At 44.8% G+C, this 25,350-nt stretch overlaps 2 protein-coding genes across 10 annotated transcripts in view; both read right to left on the bottom strand.

The window, feature by feature from the left end:
• The window catches only part of snx14 (sorting nexin 14), a 30,208-nt gene extending 17,024 nt beyond the window's left edge, over positions 1-13,184 (bottom strand). The window contains exons 1-13 of one of the 5 annotated variants that reach the window (XM_056427483.1): positions 13,017-13,172; positions 5,920-6,060; positions 5,700-5,820; positions 4,136-4,209; positions 3,535-3,613; positions 3,355-3,398; positions 3,182-3,269; positions 3,006-3,090; positions 2,667-2,823; positions 2,165-2,240; positions 1,713-1,757; positions 1,553-1,633; positions 16-130 (exon numbers count right to left, since the gene is read on the bottom strand). In XM_056427483.1, the coding sequence (XP_056283458.1) occupies positions 16-130; positions 1,553-1,633; positions 1,713-1,757; positions 2,165-2,240; positions 2,667-2,823; positions 3,006-3,090; positions 3,182-3,269; positions 3,355-3,398; positions 3,535-3,613; positions 4,136-4,209; positions 5,700-5,820; positions 5,920-6,047 (1,093 nt within the window). In that variant the 5' untranslated portion in view covers positions 6,048-6,060; positions 13,017-13,172. Of the gene's footprint in view, positions 1-15; positions 131-1,552; positions 1,634-1,712; positions 1,758-2,164; positions 2,241-2,666; positions 2,824-3,005; positions 3,091-3,181; positions 3,270-3,354; positions 3,399-3,534; positions 3,614-4,135; positions 4,210-5,699; positions 5,821-5,919; positions 6,061-13,016 lie in introns of all 5 variants that reach the window. The other 4 variants (XM_056427482.1, XM_056427484.1, XM_056427485.1 and 1 more) reach the window with 4 other exon arrangements.
• An 856-nt stretch (positions 13,185-14,040) lies between these two features.
• On the bottom strand, positions 14,041-24,219 carry LOC130202161 (heterogeneous nuclear ribonucleoprotein Q-like). 5 transcript variants are annotated; one of them, XR_008833297.1, is made up of 12 exons: positions 24,085-24,219; positions 23,139-23,295; positions 22,456-22,574; positions 21,397-21,618; positions 20,503-20,679; positions 20,257-20,392; positions 19,963-20,168; positions 18,888-19,037; positions 18,700-18,821; positions 17,703-18,084; positions 16,063-16,165; positions 14,041-15,664 (listed from the first exon to the last, which is right to left on the bottom strand). XR_008833297.1 is itself a non-coding variant. In XM_056427508.1 (10 exons), the coding sequence occupies exons 1-10, from the start codon at positions 24,085-24,087 to the stop codon at positions 17,475-17,477; spliced, it is 1,881 nt and encodes a 626-aa protein (XP_056283483.1). In that variant the 5' UTR covers positions 24,088-24,219; the 3' UTR covers positions 16,538-17,474. The 5 variants fall into 5 exon arrangements, 3 of the variants coding, with proteins under 3 accessions (XP_056283483.1, XP_056283480.1, XP_056283481.1); XR_008833296.1 differs by having other exon boundaries at positions 16,063-16,168; XM_056427508.1 differs by lacking the exons at positions 14,041-15,664; positions 16,063-16,165 and having other exon boundaries at positions 16,538-18,084; positions 18,721-18,821.
• Positions 24,220-25,350: the final 1,131 nt, after the last annotated feature.

A 25,350-nucleotide genomic window follows, 5' to 3' on the forward strand; every position in this document is an offset into this window, starting at 1 on the left:
CAGGTGGCTTCTTACCCACAGTGAGGCAGAACTGCAGCACGTGAACAGCTCCTTCCTGCTTCAGGAAGTTCATGAAGCGGAACAGGAGGTCCTGCTGCTCCCGGATCTCCTTCAGGTCCAGCTTCAGCACCTGGAGGAGGGAGCCGCTCATTAGACTCAACATTATTATTATACAACGATAGAATACAAGATAAAGAACAACACACCTGAACCACCACATGAAGGTTCCTTCACAGAGAACGTTTCCATATGAAAAAGATGATTTACTTTGTACGTATTTATTATTGTGATTATATAAACTTTGTATTGTGTATTTCGATATTTTGTATATCCATCTACATACCAAACTACCAACATAACAACTTACCAACCAACCTACCTAACAACCTACGTAACAACCTACCAATCTACCATCTACCTTACCAACCTAACAACCAACCTAACAACCTAACCTACAAACCTAACAACCAACCTACAAACCCTAACCTAGCAACCTACAGACCTAACCTAGCAACCTACAAACCTAACCTACAGACCTAACCTAGCAACCTACAAACCTAACCTAGCAACCTACAAACCTAACAACCAACCTAACTACCAACCTACAAACCTAACCTAGCAACCTACAAACCTAACCTAGCAACCTACAAACCTAACCTAGCAACCTACAGACCTAACCTAGCAACCTACAAACCTAACCTACAAACCTAACCTAGCAACCTACAAACCTAACCTACCAACCTACAATCCTAACAACCAACCTACAAACCTAACCTAGCAACCTACAGACCTAACCTAGCAACCTACAAACCTAACCTAGCAACCTACAAACCTAACAACCAACCTAACTACCAACCTACAAACCTAACCTAGCAACCTACAGACCTAACCTAGCAACGTACAATCCTAACAACCAACCTAACTACCAACCTACAACTGTAGCAACCTACAACTACTAGCAACGCAACCTAACAACCAACCTAACTACCAACCTACAAACCTAACCTAGCAACCTACAGACCTAACAACCAACCTAACTACCAACCTACAAACCTAACAACCAACCTAACTACCAACCTACAAACCTAACCTAGCAACCTACAGACCTAACAACCAACCTAACTACCAACCTACAAACCTAACCTAGCAACCTACAAACCTAACCTACAGACCTAACCTAGCAACCTACAATCCTAACAACCAACCTAACTACCAACCTACAAACCTAACCTAGCAACCTACAAACCTAACCTACCAACCTAACTACCAACCTACAAACCTAACCTACCAACCTACAAACCTAACAACCTACAAACCTAACCTAGCAACCTACAAACCTAACCTACAAACCTAACCTAGCAACCTACAAACCTAGCAATCTACAAACCTAGCAACCTACAAACCCAACAACCTAACCTACAAACCTAACCTAGCAACCTACAAACCTAACAACCTAACCTACCAACCTGATACATTGATCATATTAATTAAGGGTTCCCCACAGTGGGTTCTTGCAGAACCAGGTCTCTGATGTCAGGTCTCAGTTACTCACAGACGCCTTCTTGTTGCTGACGTCTGCGTATTTCTGTAAGAACGGCACCAGAGAGGACGGAGCATCGGTGGAGGCTTCAGGCTGCAGACAGAGAGGAGCATTAAGGAGGAGATGATCAGAGGAACATGAAGGTGGAGGATGGTGTTCATCTGTAACTCACGGGAGTCTCATCGAGGAAGATCAGCACCATGAGGTTCACAGTGTCCTGAAAAGCAAAGAGACGTCGTCTTAAAGCTCTGAAGTTCGGATCAGTTCGGCGTGATTATATATTTCATCATAAAATATTGAGTGGAAACTTAAACAAAACTCATGAACGTGAGGAATATGTTCTTGTTTGGTGTCAATTCCTATAAAGTTACTCTTTATTTTTAAAAAAAGGTAAAAGCAATAACAATATAAACCGGAACGATGACATCATAAGTAGCCTCACGGGTGAAAAGCAAATCTAAATAAACGACTTTTAAGAGACGTCGCGGTCTTTGAACGACGTCTTCAAACTCATTTTTACAGACTGGCTTTCATGTGAAAAAACTTTGTAAACTCTGGTTTTATGAATTAAATACACGATTAAATACACGAGCACGCCGCGTTCCGGCCGCCGGCGCCACTCACCGGGTCGGCCATGAAGTCCATCGTGGGCAGCAACACGGAACCGGCCATCACCTCCCGGAGCAGCAGCGCCAGAGACCTGGACACACAGCGGACATTTAAATACTGCTGCCTTCAGTGAATTATGTGAGCCTAGTTTATTTTATATACATATATAAAGATCCCTTCCATAAGTCGTGTTGTGTTCCCCGCAGGCCGACGCTGCTCCTGGAGAACTACCAGCCGTGGTTGGACCTGAAGGTTCCCTCCAAAGTGGACGCTTCAGTAGCCGAGGTCGCCGTGCCACACATTTTATGAGAAACAGACTTTATACCTTTTTAAAATGTATTTTCGTCTATTTTCTTACACAAGTACACGTTTAAACTCTTGCTGAATGTAAATATTTAAGTTTTAAATGTGTGTTTTATATGCTCCTTAATAACTAAGGATCGGTTAAATGCAGAGAACTAATTTCCCCTTGGGGATAAAATAAAAGTGTATATTTATATGTATATATACGGTGTACCTGCAGTCGGTGGCTTTGGGCGGCATGACGTAGGGGAACAGCATCTCCGTCAGCTTCCTCAGGTACAGCAGCTCGTCTTTGCGGCTGTGCAGCGCGATGTGGAGGTCAGGACCGTATGCATCCAGAGCGGCCTGCTGCAGGGCCTCCACGTTCTTCACTAGAGAGAGAGAGAGAGACAGAGACGGAGAGAGAGACACACACACACACCATGAATACAGTATGAAACTGTGATTCACGACGACAGAGAGCTGCGTCTTTATCTCTCGGAGCATAAATAATAATAATAATAATAATAATGGCTTCAAGATGAATTGATATGACAGCATGGAGCTCCGGTACCTTTGTGTCGAGCTTTTGCAATGATCTCAATGTGCTTCATGACAGCTTTCAACACTTTGTCTGCAAACACGGCCGGAACGTCCACCTGGGGGAGGAGAGGTGATGGAGAACGTGTTCTGAGGTCCTGAGGTTCTGATGAGGCTGGAAAACCGAGTGCATCTGGAGAAAACACAAACCTTTTGAGCCCGGCGGACGAGCACCGACGCGAAGAAGCGGAAGGTCGTCCTCACTTCGTCCACACACGCCTCGTCGTCCGTGATGTCCCTGAACGCCACAGCAGGAAGTTCAGAACAGCTTCTGCACATTTACATAACATGTAAACAACGAGGGGGGGGGGGGGTTCTCTTACCTGTACCAGGGGTACACAAAGTTCTCCAGAACCAACTCAAACACCTACAGAACACACATTTAAAACTTAAATATTTACATTCAGCAAGAGTTTAAACGTGTACTTGTGTAAGAAAATAGACGAAAATACATTTTAAAAAGGTATAAAGTCTGTTTCTCATAAAATGTGTGGCACGGCGACCTCGGCTACTGAAGCGTCCACTTTGGAGGGAACCTTCAGGTCCAACCACGGCTGGTAGTTCTCCAGGAGCAGCGTCGGCCTGCGGGGAACACAACACGACTTATGGAAGGGATCTTTATTATGTGTGTGCGCGCGTGTGTGTCTCTGTGTGTGTGTGTGTGTCTGTGTGTGTCTGTGTGTGTGTCTGTGTGTGTCTCTGTGTGTGTGTGTGGGTGTGTGTGTTTCTACTCACCACCATTTGTTTTTTTGGGTGATGGGAGATTAACGTTGTGTGTCTTAAGACATTAATCTATTGAGATGCACTGACGCTGTAGTGCTTCATAACGTCCACTAGGGGGCATACTTGTGTTCTAGTTGTACATAATCGCCTGAATTAAAGAATTCTTGATCAGTTTGGTGACAAAGTAAAATATATTGGGTACATTTATTTAAACACAACATCTTCTTTCAGACTCGTCGGAAAAAACTTTTATTTTACTAATTTCTCTGTTTACGTCAGTAGATTTCTTCCAAATTCATCAAGAGTTACCATTACATAACTTCTCTATTGTTATTGTAATTATAATAGTTAATAAATATCACGTTAAACAACCAGACGTACCGGTGACGGTTGCACTTCACCTTCCCGCACACGGCACAGCTGTGACCCGAAGGAAACAACTCCTGCTCACGCCGCTGGGGAGGAAACACGTCAAGTCAGCCAACATCCAGTAGAACATGTGTAGATCATGTGATCAGTAGAACATGTGTAGATCATGTGATCAGTAGAACATGTGTAGATCATGTGATCAGTAGAACATGTGTAGATCACGTGATCAGTAGAACTTGTGTAGATCACGTGATCAGTAGAACTTGTGTAGATCATGTGATCAGTAGAACATGTGTAGATCACGTGATCAGTAGAACATGTGTAGATCACGTGATCAGTAGAACATGTGTAGATCACGTGATCAGTAGAACATGTGTAGATCACGTGATCAGTAGAACTTGTGTAGATCATGTGATCAGTAGAACATGTGTAGATCACGTGATCAGTAGAACATCTGTAGATCACGTGATCAGTAGAACTTGTGTAGATCACGTGATCAGTAGAACATGTGTAGATCACGTGATCAGTAGAACTTGTGTAGATCATGTGATCAGTAGAACATGTGTAGATCACGTGATCAGTAGAACATCTGTAGATCACGTGATCAGTAGAACTTGTGTAGATCATGTGATCAGTAGAACATCTGTAGATCATGTGATCAGTAGAACATCTGTAGATCATGTGATCAGTAGAACATGTGTAGATCATGTGATCAGTAGAACATCTGTAGATCATGTGATCAGTAGAACATCTGTAGATCATGTGATCAGTAGAACATGTGTAGATCACGTGATCAGTAGAACATCTGTAGATCACGTGATCAGTAGAACATGTGTAGATCACGTGATCAGTAGAACATGTGTAGATCACGTGATCAGTAGAACATGTGTAGAACACGTGATCAGAACATGTGTAGATCACGTGATCAGTAGAACATGTGTAGATCACGTGATCAGTAGAACATGTGTAGATCACGTGATCAGTAGAACATGTGTAGATCACGTGATCAGTAGAACATCTGTAGATCATGTGATCAGTAGAACATGTGTAGATCACATGATCAGTAGAACATGTGTAGATCACGTGATCAGTAGAACATGTGTAGATCACGTGATCAGTAGAACATCTGTAGATCATGTGATCAGTAGAACATGTGTAGATCACGTGATCAGTAGAACATGTGTAGATCACATGATCAGTAGAACATGTGTAGATCACGTGATCAGTAGAACATGTGTAGATCACGTGATCAGTAGAACATCTGTAGATCACGTGATCAGTAGAACATGTGTAGATCACGTGATCAGTAGAACATCTGTAGATCATGTGATCAGTAGAACATGTGATCATGACATCATGATGTTTCTCTAGTCTCTGATCATGTGACTTTGTAAACAACCAATCGGTGTTAAGACCAACAGGAGAGCTAGTAACGTTAGCAGCACCGCTAACGGAGATCCAGCGGAGGTTCTCTTCAGTTACATTATTAATTAAAAAACCCAAGATGGATCCTCAACAAAAGAGCGTTACATCGGCTCCTTTCTGGCCCGTGGTGCTTCAGGCCCAATGGACTCACTTCTCTCCTGGGCCCGGCGCTGAAGAACACGTTGGGCAGGAGGGACTCTGGGCCCAGGGAGCAGTAGAACGTGGCCACGCCGGCCAGGAACGACCAGAACACCATCAGGACGTGGAGGAACCTACGGGGGCACCGATTAGTCTTCAAATGTCTCGAGTACGACAACAAATACTGACGGAGCCAGACGTCTCGTGACTCTCCCAGCATGCACCTCACCTACCTGGTGAGCAGCAGAGTCAGCGACGCCATCGCCAGCAGCACGAAGCAGAAGACGGGATACTGGCGGCCGGCTTCCCTCAGAGCCTCAAGCTGCAGCCCTCGCTTCACAGACGAGAGCAGGCCTGCCATCCTCCTGTAGGACCTGTAGTTATACATCTATATAGTTATATATAGTTATATAAACATGTCATCATCCTGTAGGACCTGTAGTTATATAGTTATATAAACATGTCATCCTCCTGTAGGACCTGTAGTTATACATCTATATAGTTATATATAGTTATATAAACATGTCATCATCCTGTAGGACCTGTAGTTATATAGTTATATAAACATTCCATCCTCCTGTAGGGCCTGTAGTTATATAGTTATATATAGTTATATAAACATGCCATCCTCCTGTAGGACCTGTAGTTATATAGTTATATAAACATGTCATCCTCCTGTAGGGCCTGTAGTTATACATCTATATAGTTATATATAGTTATATAAACATGTCATCATCCTGTAGGACCTGTAGTTATATAGTTATATAAACATGCCATCCTCCTGTAGGACCTGTAGTTATATAGTTATATATAGTTATATAAACATGCCATCCTCCTGTAGGACCTGTAGTTATATAAACATGTCATCCTCCTGTAGAACCTGTAGTTATATAGTTATATAAACATGTCATCCTCCTGTAGAACCTGTAGTTATATAGTTATATATAGTTATATAAACATGCCATCCTCCTGTAGGGCCTGTAGTTATATAAACATGTCATCCTCCTGTAGGACCTGTAGTTATATAGTTATATAAACATGTCATCCTCCTGTAGGACCTGTAGTTATATAGTTATATAAACATGCCATCCTCCTGTAGGGCCTGTAGTTATATAGTTATATAAACATGCCATCCTCCTGTAGGGCCTGTAGTTATATAGTTATATAAACATGCCATCCTCCTGTAGGACCTGTAGTTATACATCTATATAGTTATATAAACATGCCATCCTCCTGTAGGACCTGTAGTTATATAGTTATATAAACATGCCATCCTCCTGTAGGGCCTGTAGTTATATATAGTTATATAAACATGCCATCCTCCTGTAGGACCTGTAGTTATATATAGTTATATAAACATGCCATCCTCCTGTAGGGCCTGTAGTTATATAGTTATATAAACATGCCATCCTCCTGTAGGACCTGTAGTTATACATCTATATAGTTATATAAACATGCCATCCTCCTGTAGGACCTGTAGTTATATAGTTATATAAACATGCCATCCTCCTGTAGGGCCTGTAGTTATATATAGTTATATAAACATGCCATCCTCCTGTAGGGCCTGTAGTTATATATAGTTATATAAACATGCCATCCTCCTGTAGGACCTGTAGTTATATATAGTTATATAAACATGCCATCCTCCTGTAGGGCCTGTAGTTATATATAGTTATATAAACATGCCATCCTCCTGTAGGACCTGTAGTTATATAGTTATATATAGTTATATAAACATGCCATCCTCCTGTAGGACCTGTAGTTATATAGTTATATATAGTTATATAAACATGCCATCCTCCTGTAGGACCTGTAGTTATATAGTTATATATAGTAATATAAACATGCCATCCTCCTGTAGGACCTGTAGTTATATAGTTATATAAACATGCCATCCTCCTGTAGGGCCTGTAGTTATACATCTATATTGTTAAATATAGTTATATAAACAGTCTCTCTTGGCTCTCTTCGGAGGCGGTCGCATTTTCTCTCCCTCTCCTCCCCATGATCTTCCCTTCCCTGCTTGGCTTCTCTCGTCATGTCTTGTCTTGTTTTATACTTGAGAGACTCTCTCCTCATCGCTCTTCGAACTAAAAACCATGGACCGATCAACTGATCATCTGATCAACTGGTCTCTCAACGCAATTGACACCGTCTTCTCGAGAAGCTTGGGTTTGGGGAACCTGCCCGTCCTGCCGGGGCGTTGCAGCTGGTTACGATGGACGTGTCGTGTGCCTAGCAGCCTTTCCGTGGAGGACGGATGACATCTACCTATTCGAACTATGATTACAGGATTTCTGTTGTTTGGATTTGGCGTGCCCTGGTTTATCGGAAAATTAAGGAAACGGTGACAGCCGTTAAAAGCCCCTAAGGCTGCCCGGCGAAATTGGATCGATTTGAAAATGGGAGGAAAGTGGTGGAATAGCAGGTGCGCAAATTGGATGTAGCTGCTGGCAGACCAAACAATCCCAATCTTATCTGCTCCTCAACCAGAACGGTGCCTTGGCCAAGGCGGGAACAACAACTCCTGAAGATCGCTGAAGTGAGAACCTCTCATTCCTTCCCCTATCCACAGACACCTGTGGTTGTTTTCTCCCAGGACCTTTCAAGGCTATCTCCATGGCAACGACCATCTTGCGGACTGAGAACTCTGTCTGTTGTGGCCTGGGGAGGACGACATACCAGAACACGCATACGAACTTTCAATAATACTGATTGCATTCACTACCCTCCCCATCCCACGCCGCCTGCTTTTCACCCCAGTGGACCGGACGGGCTGTGGCTGGCGCTGCTGTGTTGGCGCCGGACCGCTGGCTGCTTGTCGGTGCTGGTTACCTTCTGCCCCAATGGATGGGCTTAGATCACCCAGTTGTTGGATTACCTCCCTCCCCTTCCTACTCGTTGCAAGTCAAGTCTAAAATGCAAGTGCTTATGTTCTAAGGTGTTTTTCCTGCTCCACACTGTACCTCTCGGGCATAGTCGGGGGGTTGGTGTTTTTTCTCGCCTTCTTCCCTCATGTTATGCTGTAATCTTTCATCCACCCTTTCTTGTAATTTCGATGCTTTTGTACCTGTACTCTGGCAAACGACAAATAAATATATCAATCAATCAATCAATCAATCAATCAATGTCATCCTCCTGTAGGGCCTGTAGTTATACATCTATATTGTTATATATAGTTATATAAACATGTCATCCTCCTGTAGGACCTGTTGGTGGTTGAGATGGTAATTATATATCGTATTAAAGTAGTTAAACACATTTAATATTCAAGTTAACACTATTTATTCACTTAGTTATCACTAGAAAAGAAGGTTTGTGGAAGTTTTATTTAACTGAACAGTGTCAAATGTGAAACTGTGATTGTAAACATGTCCAGCTTAGTTACGTCGACGGTTGACGTCAGGTAGCTTAGCTCGCTTCACGTTAACGTCAGGTAGTTTAGCTCGCTTCACGTTAACGTCAGGTAGTTTAGCTCACTTCACGTTAACGTCAGGTAGCTTAGCTCGCTTCACGTTAACGTCAGGTAGCTTAGCTCGCTTCACGTTAACGTCAGGTAGCTTAGCTCGCTTCACGTTAACGTCAGGTAGCTTAGCTCGCTTCACGTTAACGTCAGGTAGTTTAGCTCGCTTCACGTTAACGTCAGGTAGCTTAGCTCGCTTCACGTTAACGTCAGGTAATTTAGCTCGCTTCACGTTAATTTAGACTTAGACTTAGACTTAGACTTTCTTTATTGTCATTGTTACAGAGAACACGTTCAAAGAACAACGAAATTGAGTAGCAGTCCCCTAGGTGCACTTCAATGTAAAAAAAATAGGAGTACAAATAAAAAATAAGAATACAAAACAAAATATGTACAGAATTATAACAGAAGTGAGTAAAAGGCATGTCAGTATTGTATACATGGTATACGAGGAATAGAAAAAAGACAACCTTATTTAAAGTGACTCAGCATTTAAAATATGTGCGAACAGTTGTAGTAAAATTCCAAGTGTACATTTGGGCATAAGGGCACATTTTTCCTGAGTGGGCATATGTTGTAATTGTTTGCACTTTTTCAATATTGCACATTTGTTCTGTATTGCACATGGTGTATTGCACATTATTTTGACAGATGCAGAGAGGTTCAGGGCCTGTTGAGCACAATTATTGCTCTCGGATAAAAACTGTCCTTCAGTCTATTTGTTTTTGTGTTCATCTCTCTGTATCGTCTGCCTGAGCGCATGAGTTGAAAGTGGCAGTGTCCTGGGTGGGAGGGGTCTTTCAGGATGCTATGGGCTTTCTTCAGGCAGCGGGTGTTGTAGAGTTCAGTCAGGGCGGGGAGGGGGCATCCGATTATTTTCTGAGCGGTGTTCACGACCCTCTGGAGCGCCTTCCTCTCTGCAGCCGTGCAGCTCCAGAACCACACACAGATGCAGTATGTCAGGATGCTCTCAATAGAGCACCGATAGAATGACACTAGCAGCTCCTGTGTGAGGTGATTTTTCCTGAGGACTCTCAGGAAGTACAGTCTCTGGTGTGCCTTCTTGATGGTGGCTGAGGTGTTGGTGCTCCAGGTAAGGTGTTCTTGAGGTGTACGCCCAGGAATCGGAAGTTGGAGGCTCTCTCCACATTGTCTCCACTGATGACCAGGGCTGAAAGTCTGTTCTTTTCCTCCTGAAATCGACAATCAGCTCCTTGGTTTTGGAGGTGTTCAGGGCCAGGTTGATCTCTGTGCACCACCCTGCCAGCCTCTCCACCTCGTTCCGATGCCACTCATCTCCTCCTGAGATGAGCCCCACTATGGTGGTGTCGTCCATGAACTTGATGACCGAGTTGCTGGAGTGTGCGGGGTGCAGTCGTGTGTGTAGAGGGAGTAGAGTAGAGGACTCAGCACGCAGCCCTGTGGAGAGCCGATGCTGAGGTTTAGGTTTGAGGAGGTGTGGCAGCCCATCCTCACCCTCTGGGGACGGTCAGACAAAAAGTCCATTATCCATTTGCATATTGAGCTTGATAGTCCCAGATCTAATAGTTTGGACACCAGTCTCTCAGGAATGATGGTGTTAAATGCCGAGCTGTAGTCCACAAAGAGCAGCCTCAGTAGCTCCCCCTCTGTTCCAGGTGGCTCAGAGTGGAGTGCAGAGCTGTGGCGATGGCGTCCTCCGTGGACCTGTTTGTTCTGTAGGCGAACTGGTGAGGGTCAAACCCGGGAGGTAGAGCTGAGGTGATGTGTGTCTTGATCAGTTTCTCAAAGCACTTTGTGATGATGGGTGTGAGTGCTACTGGGCGGTAATCGTTAAGGCAGGTGATGGAGTTCTTTTTCGGCACCGGAATGATTGTGGAAGTCTTCATGCATGGTGGGACGACAGCCTGAGAGAGTGATTGGTTGTAGATCTTGGTAAAGACCCCAGCCAGCTGGTCTGCACATTCTCTCAGTACTTGTCCTGGAACACCGTCTGGGCCTGTGGCCTTCCTCGGGTTCACCGTTCTCAGCATGCGCCTCACCTCGTGCTCCTCTACGATGAGAGTGTGGCTGCTGTGAGGTGCAGGCGGGGTGGGGGGGCTGGGGGGTTGTTGAGGGGGTGTTGATGTGGCTGCAGGACGCTCTCTGTCGAAGCGAGCGAAGAAGCTGTTTAGCTCCTCCGCTCTGGAGGCGTCACCGTCAGCTGTTGATTTGCTGGGTCTGAAGTTTGTGATATGCTGTATTCCCTGCCATACTTTTCTGGTGTTATTGCTCCGTAGGTAGTCCTCGATCTTGCTTTTATAGTCCGCCTTGGCCTCTCTAATTCCTCTCTTTAGTTTGGCCCTGGCGCACTGTAACGCCCTGGTCACCTTCCTTGAAGGCTGTGTCTCTCTCCTTGAGTAGGCCTTTCACTTCTCTGGTCATCCAGGGCTTCCGGTTTGGGTAGACACGGATACGCTTGTCCTCTGTGACTGTGTCTATGCAGTGTGTGATGTAGCATAGGACCGCTGCTGTGTGCTGTTCCAGGTCCCTGTCTTCAAAGACCGACCAGTCTGTCTTCGCAAAGCAGTCCTGTAGCCGTTCCATGGCGCCCTCTGGCCAAGTTTTCACTGTTTTGTTGATTTTGGGGCGCTTTTCCTGATTGGTGTGTATGCGGTGTTAGGATCAGGGACATGTGATCAGACTGATCCAAATGGGGCAGCTGTCTGGCTCTGTAGCCATTTTTGATGTTTGTGTACACCTTGTCCAGTGTATTTTTTCCCCTTGTGGCACACTTCACGTGCTGGTATAACTTAGGGAGCACTGTCTTTAGATTAGTCTGATTAAAATCCCCCCCTATGATGTGGACAGCGTCAGGGTATCTGCTTTGTTGTGCGCTGATGGAGCCGTGTAACAAAGCTAGCGCCGAGCTAGCATTAGCATCAGGGGCTATGTAAACAGATGTTATCAAGACGGCTGAGTGCTCTCTGGCCAGGTGAAAGGGTCGGCATTTGACTGTGATATACTCCAGATCTTTGGAGCAGTGGCTGCTTACCAATTTGGAGTCTGAAGACCAGTCGTTGTTAATGTAGATTAATAATCCACCGCCGCGTGTTTTCCCTGTAGCCATAATGTCAGGTAGCTTAGCTCGCTTCACGTTAACGTCAGGTAGCTTAGCTCGCTTCACGTTAACGTCAGGTAGCTTAGCTCGCTTCACGTTAACGTCAGGTAGCTTAGCTCGCTTCACGTTAACGTCAGGTAGCTTAGCTCGCTTCACGTTAACGTCAGGTAGCTTAGCTCGCTTCACGTTAATGTCAGGTAGCTTAGCTCGCTTCACGTTAACGTCAGGAAGCTTAGCTCGCTTAACGTTAACGTCAGGTAGCTTAGCTCGCTTCACGTTAACGTCAGGTACCTTAGCTCGCTTCACGTTAACGTCAGGTAGCTTAGCTCGCTTTACGTTAACGTCAGGTAGTTTAGCTCGCTTCACGTTAATGTCAGGTAGCTTAGCTCGCTTCACGTTAACGTCAGGTAGTTTAGCTCGCTTCACGTTAACGTCAGGTAGTTTAGCTCGCTTTACGTTAACGTCAGGTACCTTAGCTCGCTTCACGTTAACGTCAGGTAGCTTAGCTCGCTTTACGTTAACGTCAGGTAGCTTAGCTCGCTTAACGTTAACGTCAGGTAGTTTAGCTCGCTTCACGTTAATGTCAGGTAGTTTAGCTCGCTTCACGTTAATGTCAGGTAGCTTAGCTCGCTTCACGTTAACGTCAGGTAGTTTAGCTCGCTTCACGTTAATGTCAGGTAGCTTAGCTCGCTTAACGTTAATGTCAGGTAGTTTAGCTCGCTTCACGTTAACGTCAGGTAGCTTAGCTCGCTTCACGTTAACGGTTGACCTAATGTTTAAATACTTACGCCGGCAGCGCGTGGGCAGCTCCTCGTTTAAAACGCAGTCTTCCGTTGGACGGACTCGTCCTTCGAGTCGCAAAGTTATTCACTTCATGTCGTTTTAAATGTAGTTTTAGCGGTTGAAGTCGAGACCGAGTTCCTCTCGGAGTGTTTCCTGATCCGATGGGTTGCCAGGCCCGTCTGATACGCACGTAAATTAAACGAAGCACAAACTACTCCAGTACGAGCTATGCTGGCCATTCACACGAAAGACAATATGTAGGAAACTTAAAAGTAAATGTTAACTAAACCAAAACAATAAATTGCGTAATGGTAAGATACAATTATAGATTAAACGTATCTGCATACATACATACCCTTTCTAAGAAAATCGATTTAACCATCTCTCTTAAGCGTATTATTCTGCGTATTATTGTGTTTCTGCTTCGTTGGTATGTTATTAAAACATATAAAAATACATCTTATATGTTTGTAATACATGTATTTGCTTTGTTAGAAAGTGTAAACTTAAACTTCAATAAACTTAAATTTGCCTCGAGATTTAAAAGCTTTAAAAGATGTATTCTAGCGAACGGACTTGGCAACCCTGAATACAACGACGCCATTTCCGTTGTAGAGCTACAGCGCGTCACGTGACCGGAAATACAAAGACAGTTATCAATGACTAATTTACATTGTAAATACAATAAAATAGTGACCATGTGAATAAACTCTGAAATCCCCCCCCCCAAAAAATTTAGATTTTCCACCACTTGAGGCTAACATAAATAAATGATTTATTTGTTTATATATATATATATAAAGAAAAATATAAAAAATATAAAATAAATATGTAATATACAAATTTATATTTATTTGCGATACATTTTTCATTTACTTTTTTTTTAGGGGAGCTTGAAATCTAAGATTTATTATTACCAACGGCTGCTTCAACTGTACAACTTGAAAAAGACCGATATGTTGATTTAGAGCTTTTCAAAATAGTTTATTGAACATATATTTACAAGAAAATCAAACACACAACCCAAGATCAAAGTCAATAACTTTATTAGAAAAATAGGTTTACCTTACCTCACTATACAGTATAAAACAATTTATTTGCAAGAATGCAAACACATTTGTTAGCAAAAAAAGTATATATATATATATATATATAATTATTGACCCTTAAAATTGGTGATCCAACAGAGTCAATACTAGTATGAAAGAAAAAAAAGAAAAAAATAGAAATCTGGCCTTTTTCCACAAACCCGAAAAAAAAGAAAATATCTTTAAAGGAGAAACCCAAACTCAAGTCTGCATTCAAAAAGATTTCCTACAATTCCCAGAATGCCAGAGAGTATTACGAGACTCCTCGTTTTTGTGTTTTGTCTTTTCCCTCTTTCCGTGGGATTTGTTGGCAGTTTACAAAAGAACTTCTATTGACTCGTTTAATATTCAGGGAATTTGAACCAATTTTTATTTGCTAAAAAAACCCAACAACAAAACAAAGTCGAGCCCTCGCTAAGAGCGATGACCTCGCTGGAAGCCCTCTGGCTAAAAACTACGACGCACCAAACCAAAAGCCTGTGACTTCTCCCCTAAACAAGCTGAAATGTATCAGGATGGATTTTCTCCTTTAAAGCCTCAAACATGGCTCCAGTACAAAGCGTCCATCAACAGTTTCCCCCAGAATGAGTCAACACGAGCGGCATGATCGTCAGTCGACAGCGGTAATGAGAAATGTAGAAACACTAAAACTCCTCAGGACCAGGAAGTCTATTTTCTTCAAAAATCTGCTAACATGAGCCCAAGTTAAAAATATTAAAATTAAAAAGGGACCTCACAGATGTTTGTGCAGAGTGAGACGACACTTTGCGATCATCCCAAAATAATAAAGACAGTTTCCCATCGTGGAAGACAAAAGGACGTCTGAAAAATAACAGAACAATCCGTCCGTAACCTACATGTCCACTTAGTTCATGTATTAATACAACAGCGCGTCAGGCCCACTGGAGGTACCAATTATAATTATTATAAAATACAGAGCCGGGTAATAATCGGAGGATAGAAACTCTGAATTTCGTAGAATTTTTTAGTAAATTTACAAGAAAAAAAAAAACTTGAATATTCTTTGGGAACAAAATAAATTGATGTAGAATAAAAAAAATTTAAACACTGAATATTCACTAATATTATTATTATAATATTTCAAGACTGTGGGGATTTAAACGTCACCGTTTGAGACGGCGGCGTCACGCCAGAGGCCGGCGGTTAAACTGGAAACGCCACACGACGGCGCGGTGAAGCACCCACAATGCACCGCAGGCTCGTGGCGAGACGACGCGATGCCAACCTTTCAAAGTAACGTGGACGCTTTTAACTTTTTAACTGGGAGTTTGTGACAGCGTGGACCTCTTCCGGCTCCGCGACCGTACATCTTTCACCCCGACACGCGTGTGAGGCGTGTTCCAGGAGGAGCAGCTGACCGCCGCGTCTCCACCGAGCAGCTAAAACTCATTAAGCGCTCCGTTGGCGTTGCAGTTCTCGAGTCCTTTTAAAAACGGAGGTAGTTATCGGACCCGTAGTGGTTCAGGCTCCTAAAGAACCCGCTTCCTGGATCCAAAGACCCACAGGCCCGTCTCGTCCTTCACTGCGATGTAGAAACTTAACATCTGCATTAAAGAGCACACCCAACTTAAAAAAGAAGACAAAAAAAAGGTGCAAATACTTTTCCAGAAGGATGTCCATCATGAACCCTCAGGAGGGGGGGGATTATAAATAATAAAAATTAAAAAAATAGCACGCTCAAGATTTCCTCCTCTGATCTTCTAACATGGCAGTTGTTTTTCTAGATGTGCTCCTTTTTTAAATATATATATATTAACAAAGATATATATTTGTATATATATCTATATATTAACACATATATATATTAACATACATATATATATATTAACAAAGATATATATATAAATAAATATTAACACATATATATATATATAAAAATAAAATAAAAAAGTAATTAAATAAAAGAGCTGAATACTGAATGCCATCCTTCAGGCGACCTTACCATTCCATCCACTAGGCGGCCGGCAGTGCGTGTTGTGCGCGTGGCGCCGAACGCCAGACTGTCCTCATAGCGCCACGTCAGGACCGGCCTCGAACCCTTTGTCCTGCTAGTCAGGTAACAAAAGGAAGTGATTAGAGAATGAAGACAACACATCACCACACACAGACAGACAGACAGACACACACACACCTACTAGTCAGAGACCCCCCCACCCACACACACACATATAACTGTAGAGGGAGACCTCGGGTTTAAAACATGCCCGTCTTCACAGAGGACGACAGGTAAACGGATAACCAGGTGAAAAAGAGGAAGAGGGAGGAGGGGGGGCAATAAGAGCATACCAGAAATCTATAAAGAAGGCAAAAGTGAACACAAATACGACAAGCGAGTCGGCATGACAACACAAACATGCAGGATTAGTATCCAGGCCTTCAACATGAGGTCGATCCTTCTGTAACGTTAACTAATCAAATTGTGTTTTTTTTTAACAAAGGGGGACTGCTGGCCGAGGAGGCGGGGCTTAATGCTGCATCGACAGTGAATTTAAAACACCAATTTGTGAAGCGGTTGTTTTTGGATGTGAGAGTAAAGATGGAGTCGCCACACAGAGCAGAGAGAAGCCGATTATACAAATAAAAGAGGAAGTGATTTGGGGAATTTTATGGCATGCAGGTGACACATGTGGCCGTCACTGGCAAACCGTTGGTCCATTTTCTTCCACAAGGAAAAGCCTTTTTCAATTTAAGGCAATTTGAAGAGAATTTGCCGAAACATGAATTTGCAAACACAATTTGAAGTTTTTTTTGTACACGTGTGCGTGTATGTTTATTAAAGCAGACAAACAGCAAAGAATACAAGCCAGAATGTAAAGCCCAAAAAAAAAAAAAAAAAATAGGACTACGATGGTCCTACGATTTTTTTTTTCTCTCCTTCCTTTCTTCCAATAACAAGACACGCATTACTTTGAGACAATACAAATTAGTTTTTAAATACAAGTTTAGGAGACATATGCTTTGTGGCCGGGAGGTACTTAAAACATGGAAACCAGAATCTCTAAAAACAGACAGAAAGCTGCAGCAGCTTGTAAAGTGTTCTCAAACGTTACATCGCTTAAAAACGACCACCAGTTGTTTTGTTATTTGTTTTTCTAAAGGGGGAGGGGGGGGATAAAACCAGTTTGCCAGAAACAAGTGGGAGTGTGTGTGACTACGATTCGAGTCAAAGCAGATTATTAAAATATGTACAAAAAGATAGATCTTGCCAGATGTCACCAGTTTGTTTTTTTGGAGGAGAAAAATAAAAAAAATGTGCCAGCAGCCACACGAGGGCCAATCACATCACGTAAAAAAAAAAGAGACAAAAACATTTTAAAAAACAAAAAACCTGTTTGTTATGAACGCTCTACTGGTTTACTTCCACTGCTGGCCAAAAGAATCCTGATAAAACTCCTGGTTGTCGGCTTTGTAACCAGAATAGTTTCCGGAGTGGTCCCCGCCCTGCAGCGGCTGCTGAGCGATGGGCTGAGAGCCCCAGTTCTGATTATTGGTCTGGCGCCGCTTGGACTCTGGCTGGTTGTACCCGTCAGCTTTGCGCTTTCCTCCTACATTTCCACCGCGGCCACCCCGAGCACCACGTACCCCTCCTCGCCCTCTGGGCGGCAGGCCTCCTCTGGCGCCGCGCCCGCCGCGCCCCGGTCCGGGCCCGCCCCGCTGGGAGAAGCCGGCCCTCCCTCTGGGCGCCCCTCCGCGTCCTCTGGCCGCCGGAGAGGATGCGCCCCGGGAGCCCCGGCCGCCGCGCCCCCGGCTCAGGGCCTGGAAGTCATCGTAGCCGTAGTAGGGGTCGTCGTAGCCGCCGCGGTAGTTGTGGTAATCGTAGCCGTAGTAGTCGTAGTAGTCCTCGTAGCCGCCGTAGTAGTCGGGGGGGTAAGAGGCGTAGCCGCCCCGGTTGCCGCCTCGGCCCCGGCCTCTGCCTGGAGGCGGCATGTGGGAGGGAGGGGAGTAGTAGTAATAGTCGTCGTACCTGGAGAGGAACAGGAAGAAGCGACATTAAAACCTTTCAACGCAGCTTTTATACGCTTAAAGACAGTTTTAGAATTATATGATCATTTCATCATTTCCCATAATTCACAACACGTTTTATCTCGTGGAATAAGCCTCTTTAACATGCAGTTTCCACGAGTCTGTAATACCCACGTCAGCCAGTAGGGGGTCAGGATGTTAAACAAACATTTAGTGAAATCTCGTCAAGTACACCGTGACACAAATTAATGAGACAATAATTTGATTAAAAGAATAAACATTATATTTAAATCAAACTGCGTAAATGAATAAATTAATATAATATATAATTTTTCTTCAAGGACTTTTCCAGACATGAAAAAAACTTTTATAAATTCCAGGACTTTTCCGGGTTTCATGAGCGTACGAACCCGTCTACCTTTACTCCAGCAGTGCATAGAACACCTACAGGACGTCTCCGCTGCACCACAGGGATCTATAGGGTTTTTAAATGTTTGCCTGAAACTAATATTTAGGCCAATAAGACGTTGGTGGATGGAGCAGCTCGAGACAAACCGACGCGTGGCATCGGTCGGCTGGCGAGAGCGCCGGGCGATGGCGTCTGGCGGCTCCTTACATGACGGTTTTGGCCGCTTGCCTCTGGGCTTTGCGTTCCTTCCGTTTCTGATCGGGCGGCTTGGCAAAGACGATCTCGATGGGCTCTCCGTCCAGCTCCTTCCCGTTCATCTCGTCCAGCGCCTGAGAGGAGGCACAGCGGTTACCACGCAGGCAAAGCATCCGCTAGCCAAGGCGAGGACCCCGTACCTTCACGGCTCCATCCCGCTCCTCAAAGTGAATGAAGGCGTAGTCTTTGAGCTTCTTCACGCGCTCCAGTGTCCCAAACTCGCTGAAGGACGTCTCCAGGAGCTCCTCCGTCACGCCGTTGGCCAGATTCCTCACAAATAAAACCTTCACCTGCAGAGAGAGAGGGAGAGAGAGACATTGGCGAGAGAGACAGAGAGAGGGAAAGATGCATAGAGAGAGAGAGAAACAGAAAGACAGACATGTAGAGAGACATAGGCGAGACAGAGAGACATGTAGAGAGACATGTAGAGAGACATGTAGAGACAGACATGTAGAGAGAGACATGTAGAGAGAGACATAGAGAGACAGACATGTAGAGAGAGAGAGAGAGACATAGAGAGACATGTAGAGAGAGAGAGAGAGAGACATGTACTGAGAGAGAGAGAGAGACATGTAGTGAGAGAGAGAGAGAGAGACATGTAGAGAGAGAGAGAGAGACATGTAGAGACATGTTGAGACATGTAGAGACAGACATAGAGAGAGAGACATGTAGAGAGACATGTAGAGAGAGAGACAGACATGTAGAGACATAGAGAGACATGTAGAGACAGAGAGAGAGAGACATAGAGACATGTAGAGAGACAGAGACATGTAGAGACAGACATAGAGAGAGAGACATGTAGAGACAGAGAGAGAGACCGCGAGAGAGAGACATAGAGAGAGAGACAGAGAGACATGTAGACATAGAGACATGTAGAGACAGAGACATAGAGAGAGAGACATGTAGAGAGACAGAGAGAGAGACATGTAGAGACAGACATGTAGAGAGAGACATAGAGAGACATGTAGAGACAGAGAGACACATAGAGAGACATGTAGAGAGAGACAGAGAGAGAGAGACAGAGAGAGAGAGACAGAGAGACATGTAGAGAGAGACATGTAGAGAGAGACATGTAGAGAGACATAGAGAGAGACATGTAGAGAGAGATGTAGAGAGACATAGAGAGAGACATGTAGAGAGAGACAGAGGTCAGACTCAACGCATTTCCACACTCTAATTATAAACAACGTGTTATTCTCCGTAGTTGAAGCCCACCTTGGCCATGACCTCGGGGTCGGGGTCCTCGATGGGGTCGGCCCACTCCACCGTCACCAAGTTGCCCCACACCTTCACCTTGCCGCTCATCAGCCGGCGGCGGGCCTGCGCGGCCGTCTTGTGGTCCTCGTACTCCAGGAAGCAAAAGCCCCGGTTCTTCTTCTTGTCGTCGGGCTGGTGGTACAGGATGACGTCGCTGAGGCCCTCTGAGGGACGAGGGGACACGTTCCTTTAAGACCGTCGCAGGAAGCTAGAAGAAGACTTTCTAAAAAAACAGCAGCCAGACGTGTGTACCTGTGACTTTAGCAAACTCCTCAACAATCTGCTCCTTTGTTTTGCTTTTGGGAATCGAGCCGACGAACAGCCGGTTGTTGGCGACAGAGATACACACCCCGATGTGCTTGTTGGGCCGAATCTCGTGATTATTGCACTGAGAGAAAGAAAACCGCACGTCAAGGACAAAGAAATCCCTCCGACGTTTGTGGTCCTCGAGAGAAAGAAAAGGGTTCGGCTCGAGTCCCCGACTCCTCCGGGACCCACCAGCTTCACGGCCTCCTGGGCGGCTTCTTTGGTGCAGAAGGTGACGAAGGCGTAGCCGCGGTTCAGGCCGCTCAGCGGGTCCATCATCAGCCTCAGGTCCCAGATGGGCCCGGCCTTCTCGAAGAGGGGGACCAGTTCGTCTTCAAACAGGTCGCGGGGAATCTTCCCGATAAATATCTGGGGAGAGAAAAGAGACGTAAGATGACACGCGTCACGTGAGCAGACATCTCGATGTGGTCGCCGGCACGCTGCAATAGCAGGAGACGTTTTGAAAAGGTTAATTGAATATTGTGGCACAGAAAGCGTCTTTGTGTACCTAGAAAAGCGCGATAGAAATCTAAATTATTATTATTAGATGTTCTGGTCTACTCATCGTAAAGCGCCCAAAAATAAAGAAATATGGCCGACGCGTCATAAAAAGTCCCAATTCTCTCAAATAGTTTCAATGACGCAGGAAAAAAGAGGGAAATCAAAATTTGAAATCTGAAACTAATGGAATCCTTTAACTGTGGGTCCGTCTTTCAATCCGGGGGTCGGCGGTTCAATCCCCGCCCTCGTCCATGTGTCCTTGAGCAAGGCACGTCACCCTGAGCTGCTCCCCGTCGCCGTGTTAATGCAACATGAAGTCGCTCTGGATGAACGTGTCAGCTAAATGTAATGTGTTCCAATCCTCTCAAAGATAGATTCAATGACGCAGGGGGAAAAATGGAAATCCTAAAATAATGGAATTCTTTAACTTTCTGCTTAAAACAATAAATCGATCATCAAAATAGTCGCCGACCGATTGCTTTTAAAACGGTTAGAATTAAACCAGAAGCGAGTTCTTGAAACATCAGAGAAGGTATAAAACACCCGTCTATTCCATTCCTCCGAGAGGAAAACCACCCGACGCACCTCCGTCCCCACGTTGGGCTGAGCCCCCGAGTACACCTCCTCCGGCGGGGGGCCGCCGTACTTGCGCTGGCCCGTCGTGACGTCTAGCGTGTAGTCGGTTCTGTCCAGGAGCTCCTTGATCTTGGCCTCGTCCGGTCCTTTCGTGGAATCGGACACTTTGGTGCCTTGCTTCTCCCTCTGCCGGTACGTCTTCATCACGCCACACAGGAACGCACTTTTGTTCTGGAGAGACAGAAACGTTGTCCACGCTCAAATAAAACCAGCTGTTAAAGCAGGGTCCACGCACACGGCGGACTCTGAGGACTTTAAACCAAACGTCCAGGACCCGTGTGAGAGACCTCGGTGTATCACAGGGTTCTGACACATGTCGACCAATGGATTTACAGGACTTTTACAGGACTTTAAACCAAATTTTCATGACCAAACTGAAATCTCGGTATAAACATGAAAAATATAGAAAATTTAGCGTATTGAGAGCGTACGTATTTTGAGCGTCTTTCTTTAAAAAAACATGAATTATTTCAAACTCCATGAACTCAAGCTCAAATGAACATTTCCACGACTTTTCCAAAACTTTTATGATTTAAGTTTTTTCCATGACTTTTCTAGGCCTGGAAATAACAATTTTAAAATTCCATGACTTTTCCAGGTTTTCCATGACCGTACGAACCCTGATAACATGAAAGGTGATACAAATTTTGTAATTTAAACTAACAAACAGAATTCCAAAGCATACAGTATATAACCTTAAATGACACAAATGAATGAGACAATAGTTTGAATAAAATAAAAAATATGTAGACAACACTCTAAGGTGCGATGCGTTCACTTGGAGCACGGGAAAAAAATTATAATAAATTGCGCGGCGATAATGAGTCAGCGGAAATGCACATGTGAATATAACAACATGTTCAGCACTTTATCAAAACTTTTGGGATTACATTTTTTTCATGACTTTTCCAGGCCTGGAAATAATAATTGTAATATTCCAGGACATTTCCAGGTTTTCCACGAGCGTACGAAACCCTGTTAAAGGAGTGATGGTCGGAGTGAACTCACCTGCACGTGCGACAGGTCGCTCTCTTTGAACTGGACCAGCACCTGCAGGGCTCCGTCCTCATTGAACTCCTTCAGCGCTTCCAGAGCTCGCTCGTCGAGGTCGCTGTGAGCCACGAGGCCTGAGAAGAGCAGAGCACCGCTTAGAGACGGCCACGTGGTTACTCCGGCACACGAGAGGCTTCAGAATAATAATAATAATACAGTTTTAACAGAAGGAACTAAACGATTGCTTCCAAGTTTCATCGTTTAAAAACGTTCTCCTAAAACCAGATTGAAGAGCATCAAACAAACACACCGGTCACTAATAGATATTTTCATTCTTTATTTGCCTGCAGAGGATTTTATAAATGTAATCATTTGGTGTCATAAAAAGTGTTTTTTTTAAACATTGAAACGTCGTGTTTAGTCCAAAACCTAAAGATGGGTTTTACAATACATTAAAAAGAATAAAATCTACATTTATTGACAACAATGGACAACAGATTTGATTATTTAATCCCGTAAGGGAGTTGACTCATTTAAGAGACATAAATTAAAGCTGGAAAACAACAAATTTACTATTATTAGCCAATTATACAAGAGAAGGCCCTTCCAGGTTACCGTTGTTTTTAAGCTATTAAAGATACATCTCATATATATATATATATGCACACACACACACACACTCACACTCACTCACACACCTGCTACGTAGAGCTCGTCCAGCTTCTCCGCCACGTTCTGGGGGATGCCGGCCTCCAGCAGCGCCGGGTAGTGCTCGGAGCGGGTCGCCTCCGGAGGGTCGATGGGTTCCTCCGGTCCGGTCCCGTTCACGTGTTCCGTGGCCATGTGTGCAGACATCTGGGCACCGGAGGGGAATGCAGGGTCGTCAACAACAACAACATATTGGGTGGGCGGGTCCCAAAGCATTGTATGTGTGATTATTGCAGAAGCTCCTCATTAAATATGTAACCTAAATGGATCACATGTACGATGTGTGTGTGTGTACGTACACACACACAAATGGTAGATGAACATTAATACAAAGCAAGCTAATGTAAATAGGGACGAAGAAAGAAACACACACACTTTGGTGAAACTTGAGCGCGTGACACGTAGCGCGGACCGGTCCCCGACCACTAAACTACCCCGTTATAAACTTAGTTTATTCAGCGGGTCCCGGCGCGTCCTCCCCTCGGTGGCTCGCGCGGGTCCCGGCGCGTCCTCCCCTCGGTGGCTCGCGCGGGTCCCGGCGCGTCCTCCCCTCGGTGGCTCGCGCGGGTCCCGGCGCGTCCTCCCCTCGGTGGCTCGCGCGGGTCCCGGCGCGTCCTCCCCTCGGTGGCTCGCGCAGATCCTCGCGGGCCCGCAGCCTTTTCCGGCCGCGTGGAGCCGCGCAGCCGTAACGGGACTTTTTTTGTTTTTAAACCTTCATTGTTCAAATCACGCCGTGTGTTCGAGTCCACCTGTAAACCCGGTGCCGATAAGTCCACACGGGCCGCGTCGTCTCAACCGGGCCCATGATTCAACCACGAGCCCCGGGAATCAGAAGGCCGGCAGACTGTTTGAGGTTAACCGGGCTGCTCCGTCGGTAACGTGACGGTAAAAAACAAACAAAACGCGGTACTCCCGGTGGGCTCGGTGTTCACGTACCATGCGACGCTAACGCTGGGTGCACGATGCCGATCCACCGCGTTGAAGGAGCTCCGGATAGAAGGGAAGACCCGCGCCCGGTGCTTTTCAGGGTGGGTTTCCTTACTGCCGGGGAAACAAAATGGCGGCGACGTAACGTCGAGATCTCTGCTTCTCGACTGCATGTACGGGGTTTCTGAGCGGGGTTCTCACGGGCTCCTCAGCTTTCAAACATCCGGGGCACTGAACAACTATTTATTATTTGACTGTACGAGGAAAAAGTCTAATCACTAATTATTAGTGATTAGACTTTTTCACAAATATATTAGTTAAAGTTATTAGTTTAAAGCATTTAAATTCAATTCAGTTTATTTTATATATCCCAAAATCACAAATGTACAAATGTGCCTGAGCGGGCTTTACAATCTGTACACACACAAACAATCACACACGTATATAATATATATATACACACATATATATATTAGGTCAAATAGGTAGAGTTATTAGGTCATCAGCTAATTATTATAGTTAATCATGATATAATGGCTCGTTGCAAACAAAAGTATATATTATTATTATCTGATTAGTTTACAGTTTAGTACAAAATATACTTTGACTTCCGGGGTCTGTCCCAAGCCTGACCTCCTAACGTCTAACCCTACCCACGTCTCCTCAACCTCTGTGGAAAACATCAAAAGGTCAAGGAAACATGGGAAGGAGAGTTCATGAGGCGTTATAGGAAAAGTCAAGTGTTTAGAGAACCCCCTGACTCCACTTTCACTGAGCTGTAGTTATGAGGCGAGTGCAGGAGCATGTTAGTGTAATGGTTACAGGTAGTGGAACCCAAAAGCACGACAAACACAGGAATGCAGGAGGAGGCTGTTTACTTAATCTTTCAGGCAGGGTCAAAACCAGGTGGTCCGTCAAACAGGGCAACAAAGCCAAAAGGGGAAGCAAACATCTCAAATCGGGTGAACAGGCAAACAGGGTCGTAACAGGCAGATCAGAACTAGTACAAGGAATTTGCTGGAGAGTTTGGCAATGACACACAAGACAATCTGGCAGAGGACAAGTGGAAGTGAGGGAGCTAAATAGTGAGGGACTAATGAGGGGAGGGGCTGCAGGTGAGAAGGGCGTGAGGACCAGGTGAAGGGAATGAGGGACTAATGAGGGGAGGGGCTGCAGGTGAGAAGGCGTGAGGACCAGGTGAAGGGAATGAGGGACTAATGAGGGGAGGGGCTGCAGGTGAGAAGGGCGTGAGGACCAGGTGAAGGGAATGAGGGA

This window comes from Pseudoliparis swirei, chromosome 12, assembly GCF_029220125.1.
Source record: "Pseudoliparis swirei isolate HS2019 ecotype Mariana Trench chromosome 12, NWPU_hadal_v1, whole genome shotgun sequence".
NCBI classification, from domain to species: Eukaryota; Metazoa; Chordata; class Actinopteri; order Perciformes; family Liparidae; genus Pseudoliparis; species Pseudoliparis swirei.